Source organism: Miscanthus floridulus, chromosome 4, assembly GCF_019320115.1.
Source record: "Miscanthus floridulus cultivar M001 chromosome 4, ASM1932011v1, whole genome shotgun sequence".
Classification (NCBI taxonomy): domain Eukaryota; kingdom Viridiplantae; phylum Streptophyta; class Magnoliopsida; order Poales; family Poaceae; genus Miscanthus; species Miscanthus floridulus.
Genome location: NC_089583.1, coordinates 43,281,067 through 43,296,397, shown reverse-complemented (window position 1 = coordinate 43,296,397; position 15,331 = coordinate 43,281,067). Strand labels below are relative to the sequence as shown.

At 44.3% G+C, this 15,331-nt stretch overlaps 1 protein-coding gene across 1 annotated transcript; it reads right to left on the bottom strand.

Annotated features, from left to right (window-relative positions):
* Nucleotides 1–4,317: 4,317 nt before the first annotated feature.
* LOC136551424 (cis-prenyltransferase 4, chloroplastic-like) lies at nucleotides 4,318–5,717 on the bottom strand. Its single transcript, XM_066542977.1, has 2 exons — nucleotides 5,237–5,717; nucleotides 4,318–5,119 (listed from the first exon to the last, which is right to left on the bottom strand). The coding sequence occupies exons 1-2, from the start codon at nucleotides 5,609–5,611 to the stop codon at nucleotides 4,598–4,600; spliced, it is 897 nt and encodes a 298-aa protein (XP_066399074.1). The 5' UTR covers nucleotides 5,612–5,717; the 3' UTR covers nucleotides 4,318–4,597.
* Between the last annotated feature and the right edge of the window lie 9,614 nt (nucleotides 5,718–15,331).

Genomic DNA, 15,331 nt, shown 5'->3' with positions numbered 1-15,331 from the left:
CCCTAAGTGCTAATCTAGTTTATCAAGTGATCATGATATAGGTAGCACACTTCAAGTAGAAGAAGCTAATGAAGATCATAGCATGACAATGGTGATGGCATGGTGATGATCAAGGGCTTAAACTTGAAATGAAGAAAGAGAAAAACAAAAAGCTCAAGGCAAAGGTATAAACCATAGGAGCTATTTTGTTTTAAGTGATCAAGACACTTAGAGAGTGTGATCACATTTAGGTATGATAGCCATACTATTAAGAGGGGTGAAACTCGTATCGGAATGCGGTTATCAAAGTGCCACTAGATGCTCTAACTCATTGCATATGCATTTAGGATCTAGTGGAGTGCTAACACCCTTGAAAATATTTGTGAAAATATGCTAACACATGTGCACAAGGTGTTTGCAGGGGTGAAACTCGTATTCGGCGCTTTTAGAAAAATGAAATGTCTATTTTCTATTGTGCCGGATGCAAAATTCTTGGTGATTGGCACATTTGAGCAAGGGTGAAGAAGTTAGAGTTGAAATGGAGTTGGTCAAAATGATGCTGGCGTCGGTCTACTGACCGGATGCTAGGTCACTCAACGACCGGACGCTGAAAGGCTACGTCCGATCGAGCTGTCAGATGGCACAGTGGGTAGGGTTGAGCACCGGACGCTGGTCTATGTCCGGTCAAGGTGGACCGGACGCGTTCGGTCGAAAAAACATGCCTCGGGGAGCTCACTAGAAACGACCGGACGCTGGGGCTTCAGCGTCCGGTCAGTTTTGACCGGAGCGTCCGGTCAGCTTCGTAGCCGTTGGAATCTGACGAACAGCGTTTGAAGGCGATGACACGTGGCGTCCATCGGGCGACCGGACGCTGAGGGCCAGCGTCCGGTCAGTATGACCGGAGCGTCCAGTCAGAGCGCGTTTTGCCCAGTGAAGGGGTATAACGGCTCTATTTGATTGGGGCTCTATTTATAGCCCCATGGTCGGCTGTGGCTCACATCTTTGGCCATTTTCATTGACATAGCAACCTTGTGAGCTAAGCCAAAGCCCTCCCACTCATCTACATCATTGATTCATCATCATAGTGAGATTGGGAGTGATCCAAGTGCATTGCTTGAGTGATTGCATCTAGAGGCACTTAGTGATCATGTTTCGCTGCGGGTTTCGCTTGTTACTCTTGGTGGTTGCCGCCACCTAGACGGCTTGGAGCAGCGAGGATCGTCGAGCGGAGGTGGTGATTGTCTCCGGCTCCGATCGTGGTGATTGTGAGGGGTTCTTGACCTTTCCCCGGTGGAGCGCCAAAAGGTACTCTAGTAGATTGCTCGTGGCTTGTGTGATCCTCATCTTGTGTTGGTTGTGCGGCACCCTATTGAGGGTTTGGCGTGTGAAGCCAATTAGCGCGTGAACCTCCAAGTGAGTGAATCGCCACAACGAGGACTAGCTTACCGGCAAGCAAGTGAACCTCAGTAAAAATCATTGTGTTCATCATTGATTTCGAGGTGATTGGTCATCATTGTTATTCATCTTTGTGATTGATTGGTACTTCATCTACATGGCGGTATAACTATCCTAATCACTCTTTTTACTTTATCGCAAACTAGTTGACAAGCTTTTTAGTGTAGCTAGTTGTGAGAGCTTGCTTGCTTGGTTGGTGTGGCTCTTTAGTTAGTCTTTGAGAGCATACTAACATAGAATAGTGTCTTTGCTATTGTGTGAATTGACACTATCTAAACTAGAATTGTGGTAGGTGGCTTGCATTTTGAGTAGGCTAGCGCAACACTCGCTTCGTCTCATAATTGTCTAACCATTTGGTTAAGTGTTGTTGTAGAAATTTTTATTAGGCTATTCACCCCCCCTCTAGCCATTAGGACCTTTCACACGGGTGATTAGTCCATAAGTACATGTGTGTGAGCAACATATGTTGTGAATGTGAAAATGGTTTGGAGATGTTGCAAAGCTCACACATGTGATGATGAAGAAGCTTATTGCACATGAGACATGACATTGAGTTATATGATTAAGGTGGAGAAGATCAAGACAAGACATGGCTTGATGGACCGGTTGCAAGCGTGAAGGGCAAGTCGGAGGCTTTGGAGCAATGGACCGCGTGGCGGTAAAGCTTGAGCAAGACTTGGCGTCGATGGACGAAGGCAACGGTGAAAAGCAAGTGAAGTCAAGATCGATGAACCAATATGATCACGTGATGATATAAAGTGGATCATATCATTGTTGATCATGTTGGTGCATGTGTTGCATCGACATTGGAGGAGATAGAATGAAATACGCAAGGCAAAGGTATAACCTAGGGCATTTCATTTCACAGGTCATAGATATGTAGAGAAGTTGATGACCAGGTTTTGGATAAATGGCCGTACTATCAAGAGAGGCAAACTTGTTTGCATATCGGTCATCTAGTGCCACTTGAGTGATCTAACTTTGCATCATCGCTAGTATCGAGTGGCATGGCAAGTTGAGTGGCTAATCCTTTGGAAAATGTTTGTGAAAAGCTAACACACATACACATGGTGATGCACACTTGGTGGTGTTGGCACATTTGCAAAGGAGAAGAAGTTAGACTTGTCGTGAATCAACTTAGAGAAGAGAAAAAGGTTTTTCGGTGTACTCCGAACTATAGGATGGTCCTTGGATTGGAATACTATTTTGAGACATTATGATTTGGATCAAGTATGCATTTGGGATGTGTAGCCCTCTGAGTAAGCTTTTCAAAATATCCAAGATCATCGAAATCAAAGTTCGCAGCTAAGAGTTATAGCCGTTTTAGCGCTAAAAGGTCTGTGACCGGACGCTGGGGTCCAGCGTCCGGTCAGCATCTGCGAGTCTGGTCACAGTGTTCGGTCAGTGTTTTTAGCATGTCCAGAACCGACCGGACGTTGGGAGAGTGCGGTCAATGATGACCGGACGCGTCCGGTCGCTGAAAAACGTCGCTGGAACCTCTCTGTAAGTGACCGGACACTAGGTTTCAGCGTCCGGTCGTTATGACCTACGCGTCCGGTCAGTACGCGCTTTGCCCAGTGAAGGGGTAACAGCTATTTTAGTCCTTGGGGCTATAAAAAGAGTGTGTGGCCGGCTTTGGCTGGTTGCTTAGCACCCTCAAGCCTATGTGGCTTGTGTAAGAGTGCTTGGATGCCCTCTAACTCACTTGTGCTTGTAAGAGTGCGAATCGATTGCGAGTGAGTGTGATTCTAGTGCGTTGCATTGTGAGATTACATCGAGTGGCACTAGGTGATCGAGTTGCAAGCCGGTGGTGCTTGTTACTCTTAGAGGTTGCCACCTCCTAGACGGCTTGGTGGTGGTCTCCGTCGAAGCCCCTAAGAAGCTTGTGCGGTGCTCCGGAGAAGAGCTTTGTGAGGGGCATTGTGCTCGCCCCGCGGGAGCCGCGAAGAGCAACTCTAGTTGAGCGTGTCATTGAGCTACCCTCACTTTCGGGGTAGCTTCTTGCGGTGCCCGACGTGCGGGCTTGGCGGGTGATGCCAATTAGCCGTCGAATCATCAAGTGAGCGGCCGACACAATGGGGACGTAGCGTGTTGACAAGCATGTGAACCTCGGGAGAAAATCACCGTGTCAACCTTGTTCTTCCCATTGGTTTGCAATCCCCTTACACAAGCTTGTGATTACTTTTATATATATTGTGCTTGTGTAGTTGCTCTTGTAATTAGTTAGCTTGTGTAGCTCACTAGTTACCTTCTTGCTTGTGTAGCATAGAAGTAGCTCCCTTGCGTGGCTAATTTGGTTTGTGTAACCTTTTTAGTTATTTTGCTTAGTTTGTGTAGCTAAGTATTTGCGCTCTTTAATTTAGCATTGGTTGCCTTGTTATTGAGCATTGCAGTGAGCTTAGTTGAATTTGTGCTTTTTGCTTACTAGCATGTGTAGGAGCTCTCTCATTGCTTGAAATACTAGTGGCATATGTTTGTGTGACCTTGCTCTTAGAATTGGTTAGGTGAGCTCTAGTTAGCCTAGCACCTTTGTTGCTTAATTATAATCTTTGTAAGGTGCTAGAGAATATAGATAGAGGGGTGTTGTCTTGGCTAGACCGATAGTTTTAATTCCACACTTGTTTTGATTAGCCGACGCGATTAAGTTTTAGAAACGACTATTCACCCCCTATAGTCACCATCTTGACCCTTCACACCCCCGGCACGGCGCGCGGGGGCCTGGCCCGCCCCTCGGCGCGGCTGTGCGGGACCAGCATGCCCTCTGGCGCGGGCGGCACCCCCTACAGCAGCGTTGCGTGGCCGGCGCTACCTCCCCGGATTGCGACACGTGCGAGGGCGTGCCTGATGTACTAGTTTAGGATAATTTTGGTAGAAGCCAAAACAATGAATAGCAGCTCGGGTTAGCGTACAGTTGAGGTGAGGCTCACCAGTGCCTTGTCAATGGCACAACACAGACAAACCAGCAGTACCCAGACGGTAACTGGATCCGAAGGATAGAAATGATGGCGGACAAAGATCTAACGGCTGTAAAATCTCTCCTGTTGAGGACAGAAACAACCGGTTGATGTGATTCTGCTTTTCACATACAAAGTCACGTGTTCATTGAACAAATGCTGCCTATTACACGCGACACCGACACCTTTTGTGGTTCGGAGCGACGGAGCTAGAGTAGTTTTGATTGACCGAAGCGCCGATCTCTGCCCTGGAAGGAGCGCAACGCTTCCAGGTACTCAGCCTCCCCAAAGTCCGGCCACATCTTGTCGGTGAAGAAGAACTCTGAGTACGCCGACTGCCACAGCAGGAAGTTGCTGAGCCTCAGCTCGCCGCTGGTTCTGATGACCAGGTCAGGGCACGAGAACTCGCCGGCGGCGCTCGTCGCGAGCTTGCCGGCTACCAGCGACTCGTCGATGTCGTCCGGGCTGAGCCGGTTCGCCTGCGCCTCCCGGGCGAGCTCCCGGCACGCCTGGACCATGTCCCATCGCCCGCTGTAGCAGATCGCCAGCATCACGTGCAGCTGCGAGTTGTGCCTCGTCGCCTCGTCGGCTTGCACCGCCGCGCTCCGCAGAGAGCCTGACATCTTTGAGGTGTCGCCGATCACCTCTAGCCGGATCCCCTGCCTTGAGAGCTTGTCGATGTTATCGCCTATCAGCCACTCGGACAAACCCATCATGTAGTCGACCTCGGCCTGCAGAGACGATCGAGAAAACAAGAAGAACCGTGCGCGTCAGGCTCGTCCGCGAAATATATGTGTATACGCAAGTTTTTGAAAAGAGAGAGCAAGCGAAGGTGGCGGCGGGCGTGCCTTGGGGCGGCTCAAGTTCTCGCGGGAGCAGACGAAGGCGGTGAGCGCGCGGATGCCCCAGGCGCGCGAGAGCCCCACGATCCGCTCCAGGTTGCGGCCCCCGGCCTTGTGGCCGTCCGCGGGCGTCAGCCCCCGCGCGCGCGCCCACCGCGAGTTCCCGTCCATCACTACCGCGACGTGCCGCGGCAGCGACTCCGGGCGCAGCCCGCTCTGGAGGAGAAGCGCCTCGGCAGGGCGGTCCGCGCTAACGCCCGTCGTGTCGACCCGCGCGCGTGGAGGCAGGAGGCGCGCCCGCCGGGAGCGAGCCGGCGGCGGCGCTGCTGCTAGCCCGCGGGTGGTGGTAGTAGCAGACGAAGAGTGTGAGAGCAGCATCATGATCCGTGTACGTCCGTCACTCCGTCTAGGCAGGGCGCCGCGCCTTCGATCGGCCTTTTGGATGGAATTGGCTACCTCTCACGTACGCGGTACGCACAAACGTGGCTCTCTGTGCCCGTGTGCCAAACAGCTCCATGGAACGAATTTATGGCGTCGACTGCACAGCTCTGGTCTACTCCATCTGTCCCAAGATGTCAGACATCTTATTTGACCTGTTGTCTTATTAAAAAAATACTCAAAATTTTTAAGTAAATTATAAAATAAATAAATTATTATTAAATCATCTCTAATAATAAAATAAGTCATAACAAAATAGATAATATTTATATAAAAAATTTAAATAAGACAAACGGTCAAATAAGATATTTAAAGGTAAAAAAAAACATCACTAAATTTAGGACAGAGGGAGTACTGTTTTTGCCGACATCTTTCAAGGGAAAAAAAATACTACCTCCGTTTTCGTTTACTTATCAACGAATTTTTACTGTAGCAATTTTGATCATAGTTTTTTTTCTGTAAAAAATTTTTAGATACATCAAGTTTTCACATATATGATTCTTTACTGAACAAACTTCATTAGTGTTATATATATTGAAGTATCTAAGAGTTTTTTTAGAAGAAAAAATAGATGGTCACATTTGCTACAGTAAAAACTGCTGATAAGTAAACACGGAGGGAAGTACTATTTTTGCCGTCCAAACTTAAACAGTCTTCTCTTCTTTTGGAGGGCTGAGGGAACAGTCTTCTGAGATCTGGGAACGTGTTGGGTGACAGACGAGGAAGCGCCAAGGATGCAGTGCCAAAAGAGTTTACTTCATCGCACAGTATCGTGAGAGTACGGAATACCATTTCCGTGAGTGGGTACGTCTCTACGTGCTTCTCAACGAAAGATCTGCCTGCCCAAAAAAACAACAAAGAGAGAGAAGTCTGAACGCCAGAACCACCAACACGCGCCCCCCCCCCCCCCCCCCCCCCCCCGCCTGCGTCCCGGCGCAAACCTAGGCAACGACACTGCTTGACTGGACACGGACGGATATGCGGGCGTGGAGGCCGTAGTTTGGCTGTTGCCGCCGGAACAAACGCCGCAAGGCGAGGAGGCTGGCGAGGGCAGGGAACACGAGGCCGGCGCGGGGATGTAGTGGTGTCTGTTGCAGTATGTGCAGTTATGAGATGTCAGAGAAACGCCCCGCGACAGCCGATGGAGATATAGGATATGAGAGAGAGAAAATAAGAAAAAAGAATAAAAAGAAAAAAAAGGCATTACAGACATTTCATATGAAATCCAGAGACTTAACAAGCCTGATCTATGGAGGTAAATAACAATGATCACGGAGCTCACGCGTTCGTGCGAGGTTTAGTAAAAAATCATGGCCCCAGTGCAACGCACACGCATGTATCTAGTACGAGTAATAAATAATGGAAGAAGAAATAGAACATTATTTTTCCATTTTAAATTACAAGACGTTTTGATTTTTCTAAATATATTTCTTCTACTATATATTTTGATTAGACATAGTTTATATCTAAGTACATATCAAATATTATGTCTACGATGCAATATTGAGAGAAAATATAGGTGTCGATAATATGCCCTTATAATTGCACATGTTTGTTACAAAAACCTAGATCTAGAAACAAATTCCACAGCAAAGTATCTTTTCTATGAAAGCCTCTATTTTGATTTCTCCTTTTTCCAATTATTTCTTCTATTCCAAATCCCTTGAGCACCACCACCACCCCGATTTTGCCTTTTTTTTTCTTTTTTCTTGGAAGCACCAATTCCAGTTTTTCTTTTATTCCAAATCCCTCGAGCACCATCACCACCGTTCTAATTTCTCTTCTTCATATATTTCCCCATATTTAGATAAATAAATCTAGAAATAAAAATAGGAAGGTGAGTATCAAAAATAAAATAAATGTAAAACAAATAAAATAAATAATAAAGTCAACATCACGGGTCTATGAACTCAAGAATATATACTTCTATATCTCTTATCTCTAATAATGAACAAATATTCCTACTACCAAGTCATTGATGCAGTTGTATTTTGATTACAAACAAAACTTATATGTTAGAACTTGATTCAGCCGATAGTTCAACAATCAAATCCTGACATGAGATCTTAAATAGTTTGTGGTGCAATCTAGTTAAATAAATATGCCTCCAAGCTGTACATGCACCAATGTAACCCCGAACAAGCACGCGACAAGGAAAATCTTTGAGTTCTCCTGTCATAGCAGACTAAGCAGTCCAGTCCTTGATACATCGGCAACTAACACTAAGGCGGCTTGAATTAGAGATTAGAACTACATATTTTTATTGGTCTTCAAAGGAATTTAGAAAACTTGATATTTAACTCTATCAAGTCATGGACAATATGAAAATTAAAGTTATATATATTGCAAGCAAATATTCCGGTGCTTTGCACTGGGATAAAATTAATCACGGTTGTATTCTATAACTTGATACAAACTTAATAGGATATTGTCGTATTATTGTCACTATTAGCTTATATTATGGATGCTATAGTCAACATAAAATAAATTATAGCTCTTAAATTTCATAGAAAGAGGAAAGGTAAATAATTTTCGATAGTTTGTTTTTCTCCCGTTATAATGCAAAGACATATCCGCTAGTATATACATATATATGAGAGGGTAAAAAGAAAAGAGAGCAAAGGGGTCGGCCCTTTCTTTTCTAAATACTAAATTCGCAAAAACCGTCCCATCAATTTATTATCAAAGAAGCCATTCCCACAAGATTCTTTGCGTCTTTGCCCAGGTGTTACAGGCATGGCTGGCAATATATGAATAATATAATAATGGTCCTACGAATGTGGTCTGGCCTGAATGCCTGGTGCACAAGGTTACCGGCCTACTTCTCCAAGCATGCATGGTCCTGACAGTGACAGGGACCGTACGTCGTCTTCTGCAGCAGTCGCTGAGCGGCTGATGAAACTGCCCTTTCCTGCTACTGGTGGTAGTCATCGCCGGTGGTGGGCTAGTGGCTATAGCGGTCTACAGTCCGATCCACTCCTAGTTACCATCAGAGATCACAGTTGCTTGTTTGGATAACTACTACAGGAGAATTGGTATGAATATGGTAAACCCTGCGCTTATATCTTGTACTTAAGGCTAGATTATTGAACTGCATGCTGTTGCTTTCGTTGAACGATGACGTGACACACTTGCCTCCAGAAGAACTGCTGTCGCGGCCTATTTCAGGCCACTGTTGGAGTGGAAAGAAGATTGATCGTTGTCCATTCTGACAGTAATCGTTGGGTCGAGGTAGGCTTAGCTGGCCGAGCTCCCCAACGAGCTTTGAGAGTTTGTTTGCTGAGGTGACTGGGCAGTAGTGCAAAGGCAAGAAGAAAATGATTCGAACGTTTCTAAGTGCAGGGGCCTTGTGGGCGCTTTGGAAATCAAGAAATGACGCGGTCTTCAACAATAAACTCCTAGCTTCCGTTCCCGACAGCGGCAATAGAACAAAACACTAATGCTGCTCAAATCTTGGTGAGTGTGGCTGCTGCTCAGACCAAAGAATCTATGCCTAGCGGACGAGATGGTGGACAAGCTAGCTCAGGGTTTAGCCTAAACATGGGAGTACATGGAGTGAAACACGTGTGGTACCATCGTCTGGTACTCTGGTCTATCCTAAGTTGAGTGAATCTCGAGTGTTATTGTAAGCGAAACTTCGTCTGTCCCTCTCCCTGTATGCTCATAACCTCAGCAGATAGGTTAAGGGTTCATGGTTACGTTTCCTAATAAAGTTGGACTTAGCCTTTGATCGAAAACAAGTAATCCTTAGGTGAAATTTGGTGGATCTTGCATTATTCGAAAACGGTCAATCACACGAGCTACATGTTGAGCTGACATTCATAGTCAAGAATCCTAGCAAGACAACTACTCACAATAATGGCATACATTGACAGTTTTGATATAAATTTTTGGTGAATATTTTAATTTATTTTTATAATATGTGAGCAGCCAACAAGAGAAAGGTGAATTAGGTGTCGAATTACAAAATTAAATCCTAGGCTTAATTTATACTACCACTAGAATAATCATGTACTATGCTAGCAAAATGTACGTTTAACGTTTTCTAGTGTGCTCTAATTTACCCTCAATCCAAAAGAGTTTAGCCATCTAGATCTAATTCCTACCAACTAACCAATAACTAATCTATAAAGGTAAAAGTCACATAAGCAAAACGTATGCGGAAGCAATAAACGTGTGTTGGGACCTTGACGTCTAAGAGTGAGTGACATAGGACACACAGAAACTAGCCTAAAGCACACTTATAAAAACCTACACAAATTCCATCTAGACGTTCACTAGGTTTTTCTAAGTGCTCGAACAAAAGATAATGGGGGTCTAGGTATTAGAGACTCACATACTGTCAACCGCAGCCTCATCATCCATGCTGCCTGGGATATCGCTACTAACAAAGATCGGTACCTCGATCTCGGGCATCCTGATAGCAAAATACTTTCCTACCTCTTCTTTTTGGAGGGCTAGTAACAGTAGTACAAAATCAATCTTCTGGGCCTCAATTCTTCAAGTCAAACAAATCCTTCAAGATAATTGCACTATCCAAATTCAAAATGGAAACTCAAGTATTTGGTCCACGCCATGGTGCACTCTCTGGAATTCCCTCCACTCTCACCTAAGACTGCCTGTTACACAACAATCCCTCCCACACAAGATTTCTGATCTTTGGAATCCTGAAACAAAACACTTGGGACCGAGACCTCATTCCCACTCTGTTTACTGATGATGCCACCCAAATCACACTACCGGAGACCGGCTCTTTGCCGAGTGCCAGGTGGTTTGTCGAGTGTTGTTTTTCGGGCACTCGGCAAAGACGCCTTTACCGAGTGTTTTTTTTTGACACTCGGCAAAGAGTCTCTTTGCCGAGCGTTTTTTTTTGACACTCGGCAAAGAGCTTCTTTGCCGAGTGTTATTTTTTGACACTCGGCAAAGAAAATTTCAAAGCACATTTTGAAGCAGTAAATTAATTCAAATAAAAAAGTTTTCAACTACAAAGTTGTATAACTCATCAAGATGTACAATGTTTGTTTTGGTCTTTTCTTCATACGACAAAGTGAAATAAATTTGTTCACAAATCTAACATATCTCTCTTGTAGTTTATGAAACTACAAGAGAGATATATAATATTTGTGAACAATGTTAGAACGACCATGTCGGATGAACAGATGACCAAACAACCAAAATAAACTTTGTAGATCTCGAAAAGTTATGAAACTTTGTAATTGGCAACTTTTTGATTTGAAAACATCTTGTCATGCAAAACTGCGTTTGAATTTCAAAATTTTAAAATTCGAACTTTTCAAACGACCTCGGATGAAAAAACAACCAAAATAAACTCTGTAGATCTCGAAAAGTTATGAAACATTGTAGTTGATAACTTTTTGATTTGAAAACATCTTGTCATGCAAAACTGTGTTTGAATTTCAAAATTTTAAAATTCAAATTTTATAAACGACCTCGGATGGAAAAACTTCCTAAACTAAAAGTGTAGATCTCGAAAAGTTATGAAACTTTGTAGTTTACAACTTTTTGATTTGAAAACATCTTGTCATGCAAAACTGTGTTTGAATTTCAAAATTTTAAAATTCAAATTTTGTAAACGACCTCGGATGGAAAAACTTACTAAACTAAAAGTGTAGATCTCGAAAAGTTATGAAACTTTGTAGTTTACAACTTTTTTATTTGAATTTGTTTATGGCCTCAAACATGTAATTTACACTCGGTTTAATATAATATATTGGGAACTAAAACGGAATCCAGACACAAGTTAGAGTGTGGTGTAGTGGTAGAGGAGGTACGTGCACAGTGGGAGGTCTCGGGTTTGAATCGCGTCGGCCACATAGCCATGAAATTCACGCAAAAAATGTCATAGATGGGTGGGCGCTGACCGGTGGGGGCCTCCATCGATAAAAAAAAATCCATTTTTTTAGGGTAAAAATTCCCATTTTTTTCGGGTTTTTTTCGGTTTCAACTTTGCTGAGTGTCGGGCACTCGGCAAAGGCTTTGCCGAGTGCCCGATAAAAGACACTCGGCAAAGTTGGCTTTGCCGTCACTGTTTTTGGCAAGTGCTGTTCGTCGAGTGTTATACTCGGCGAACCATTTGTTGAGTGCTTTATGTCTTTTGCCGAATGTTTCGGGCACTCGGTAAACTCAAGAAGTCCGGTAGTGTCATGTCTCAACTTCGAATCATACGTTTGAGTGAACCTGACATAATAACTTGAAGCCCAGCCACTAGGGGTCTATGCACCTACAAAGAAGCTTTCAACCACCTCCGAAAAGATCTCTGTATCCAACATCCTCAGCAGGGTACAAGAAGTGTCACTGAACAAGCAATGACAATATTACAGAGAATCTGGAAGCACAAAACCATCTCTCCCTGCCTTAAAACCTTCACTAGGAGATTGATTAGAAGAGCGCTTGCTATAGGAGACAGAGCTGGGCGCTTATCCGCCAAAATCAGTAAACTCTGCAGCACCTGCAATAATATTGAAACTGATGCTCACTTATTTTTCATTGTACTTTCTCTATAGTTGTTTGGTTTGCTTCAAATCCACCGCTTTGCACTTCTTTATTGCCAAATGAGCAGGATGGAGTGCAGGAAATATTGCCATGCATTATAAACCAAAACACAACCGAAGCACAGGTCCAACGGATCAACACAACACTTTGGTATCTGTGGAAGGCAAGGAATGATAGAATATTTGATAACAAATGCTGGACAGTTTATGAGGTTCACCATGCAGTTTCTGGGGACATTGCTGCATCGAAGCTTTTCTTCAGCGACCAAACATCCAATGGCGACTACAACAACAAGGTGTGATCTCTACCAATGCAGGACCATGCGAGCAGCCATACCAGCAAGGTTCAGGACCTCTGATCGCAGGAAGGATACAAAGGCACCAATTGTGTCTGGAGTCTACCCTGGATGCTGAGGATATCCAGCCTAGGCCTCCTTTTTTTCAGAGTCCGCTACCCAATCTTTCTTCTAGGAACAAGATGCTACACAGATGCGGTTAAGACCCCTGACCAAAACCAGCAATCATCCTGACCGGCAGGACTCGGCATCTTCATCATCAACTCACGATAGGGCCACAAGATCACAATGTACATAAGAGCCAAAATGCAGGAAACCTCATCAGTCCTCATGTCTGAAGCAGGGGCGCTAGCTTTATAGCAGTCTATTTGACGAGGACATCACTTCTTCCCGCTGATCCTTCAATCGTCATGCAAGGTCCAATGACTCGGGCTCGAAAGCGACAACTCAATTTAGAGGTTAGCTCGTTCTTAAGCGATACTTTTCATACTTTTGAGAATAGACTACAACCTAATGATGTTATCTTGCTTAGGAACATTGAAAATGGTCATGAAGGACTTAGAGGAAGTGGTGGAGGTGATGATGACCAGCAATGACGTCCAACACAAGCCGGAGGCCCAGTCCAACAAGAATTCGAGTCTGCCTCGGCCTACAGGACCAGTCTGCCTTAAACTAGTCACACAGGACGCATTCGCACTCCGTTTTTTACGAACCACATATGGATGGAAACCTAATTTGACAAGGAAGCCAATCCAAGTGGTCTCACGTCAAAAGCTCTTCGGAATTAACGAGAATCGTTGAAACAAGTCAGCGTCCAGAATCTGTTAGGGTGCTGCGACACCTTCTTTTGGTCCGTTGGACCATGTATCGTGTTTGGGCCAATTAGGGGGCGTGACCAGGGTAGGCGACGACCCTAAGACCTTTATAATCATATGCCGCCGCCATCATTAGGTTTTGGGTTTTACTTAGATTATTCTGTAAAGAACAGTTTCGCCGTTCATCGGTTTGTGAGACCCCAACTTCGTGAGATAATCTTTCATCTGCAATTTGGTTGTGTTCTTTCTTGTTTTTGCTTGTGTTCTTCGTTGCGCAGGTAAGGATTAGCCTTTTGGCTAGGTCAACCTGGTCCGTGACTTGGTTGATAACCAGAGAAGCTGTGGTGCTAAGATTGCAGGGTTCGATCTTTCGATCTGAAGCCAGATCGGTGCGTCATTCTTCGCCACAATGATAGTTACCATCACCTGACGGAAGATCGGGATCTCCGCCTCTATTAAGTGGTATCAGAGCTAAGGTATACCGTCAGGTTCACTTTTATTTTCTAATTTTGAGTGTTTCGCATTCGTCCCATAGTCCAGTGCCATACTCGTTTTTCTGTCCTAGAACCTTCTGCGCCATAGCCTTTGTATATTTCAGTTTCAGAGTCCATCGTGTTGAGTTTGTGTCCTGGTCGAGGTCTTGTTGCTGGTTAGGTCGTGTTAGAGTCCAGTTCGTGTGTTTTTTCCCCATCGTTTCCATCAAATCTTTGCTGTTGTGACCAGTTTTACACACATTGTTTCCGTTTTGTTCTCTAATTCAGAGCCAATTCTTAAAACTAGTCTAGTTTTCATATACGAACTCCGATTTCGATGTTCCATATATCAAAATCGATCAGAATTTTTTTTTGGATCCATCCATCCCCAGCATTGGTGGGGTTTGAAAATTTTAGATTGGTCAAAAATTGGTCACAAGATCCTCTTTTCGTAGTCACAAGGTTTGTGTCGATTTTGAGCAAGTTTTCTGAAAATTCCACAGGCCACGTCTTTCACTTGTTTATGCTCATATTTTTTGTGGTTACTTCTTTTGTGCTCCTAAGTAAAGGAAAAATATCAAAAAAATAAAATAAAAAAGTCGAAATTCCCAAAAAACACAACGACAGCAAAAAATAAAAAAGAGGGGCAAAAGTGGAACAATATCTAGAGGAGCACATAGAGAAGACCAAAGTGAGCTATGTTTGCGTGTGCTATCTGGTTTCTTATTTGTGTTGTTGTTTCCATCCACCATACTTGTTTTTTATACACCTGTCACCTTGCTATCCACCATACTTTTGTCACACATCTGGTACTTGGAATATTTTAGACCAGCAACGAGAACAAGTACTTTGGACTATAATTCAGCATTACTTTCTGTTACTGACTTGTGTGCCAGATATATATATTACTCCTTGTGTGCCTTCCAAGCTCCACAAACTCTTTAGATCAGTATAGACAAAGGGTCGTGCAATCTCGGTACCACTACCACAGGTATCACGAACTAGCCGTCGGTTGTACTGCCCACTGCTTGTGTTGGTTAGAACTTTGTAAGAGCTTGGTAAGACGCTTTCCATTTGCTGTGAAAAGTGACACCACTGCAACCACGTAGTCATTTGGTAGGGATAACTTTACCTGTTTGTTCCTGTTTTTATGTTTTCAATGGCAGGAGGTGAACAGACTGAAGATAACAATCCTAAGGGTTTCAGTGAGTGTGTCAGCCAAGAGCAACTATAAGTTGTTGTAGAGGATGCCCAAAAAGAATGAATGAGGCCGTTAGGAAGGCCATCACTGACGCACTCATTGAACTCAACATTGGCAATAGCATGGAGAGATTGGACAAGTGAATTTCCATGCTAACCGACAAGGTTACTGAGTTGGAAACCTTTGTGGCGGGCAACAACAACGTCTCCGGCAGCAACACCGATGGTCAAGACACGGTGTATGATGCCAACGGGAACCTAGGTCAAGCAGCTTTCCAACAAGAGAGATTACGACAACGTCTTCGCCACAACACGACAGGTATGGGTGGTGTCCACCACCACCACCATCAAGGTAATAATCACCGTG

Bases quoted from the DNA above. Each gene is read 5' to 3' on its own strand.
- LOC136551424 (XM_066542977.1), bottom strand. From the start codon at position 5,611: ATGATGCTGCTCTCACACTCTTCGTCTGCTACTACCACCACCCGCGGG. The intron at 5,120-5,236 runs GCACGCCCGCCG...TCGTCTCTGCAG, and splicing joins AGAACTTGAGCCGCCCCAAG to GCCGAGGTCGACTACATGAT.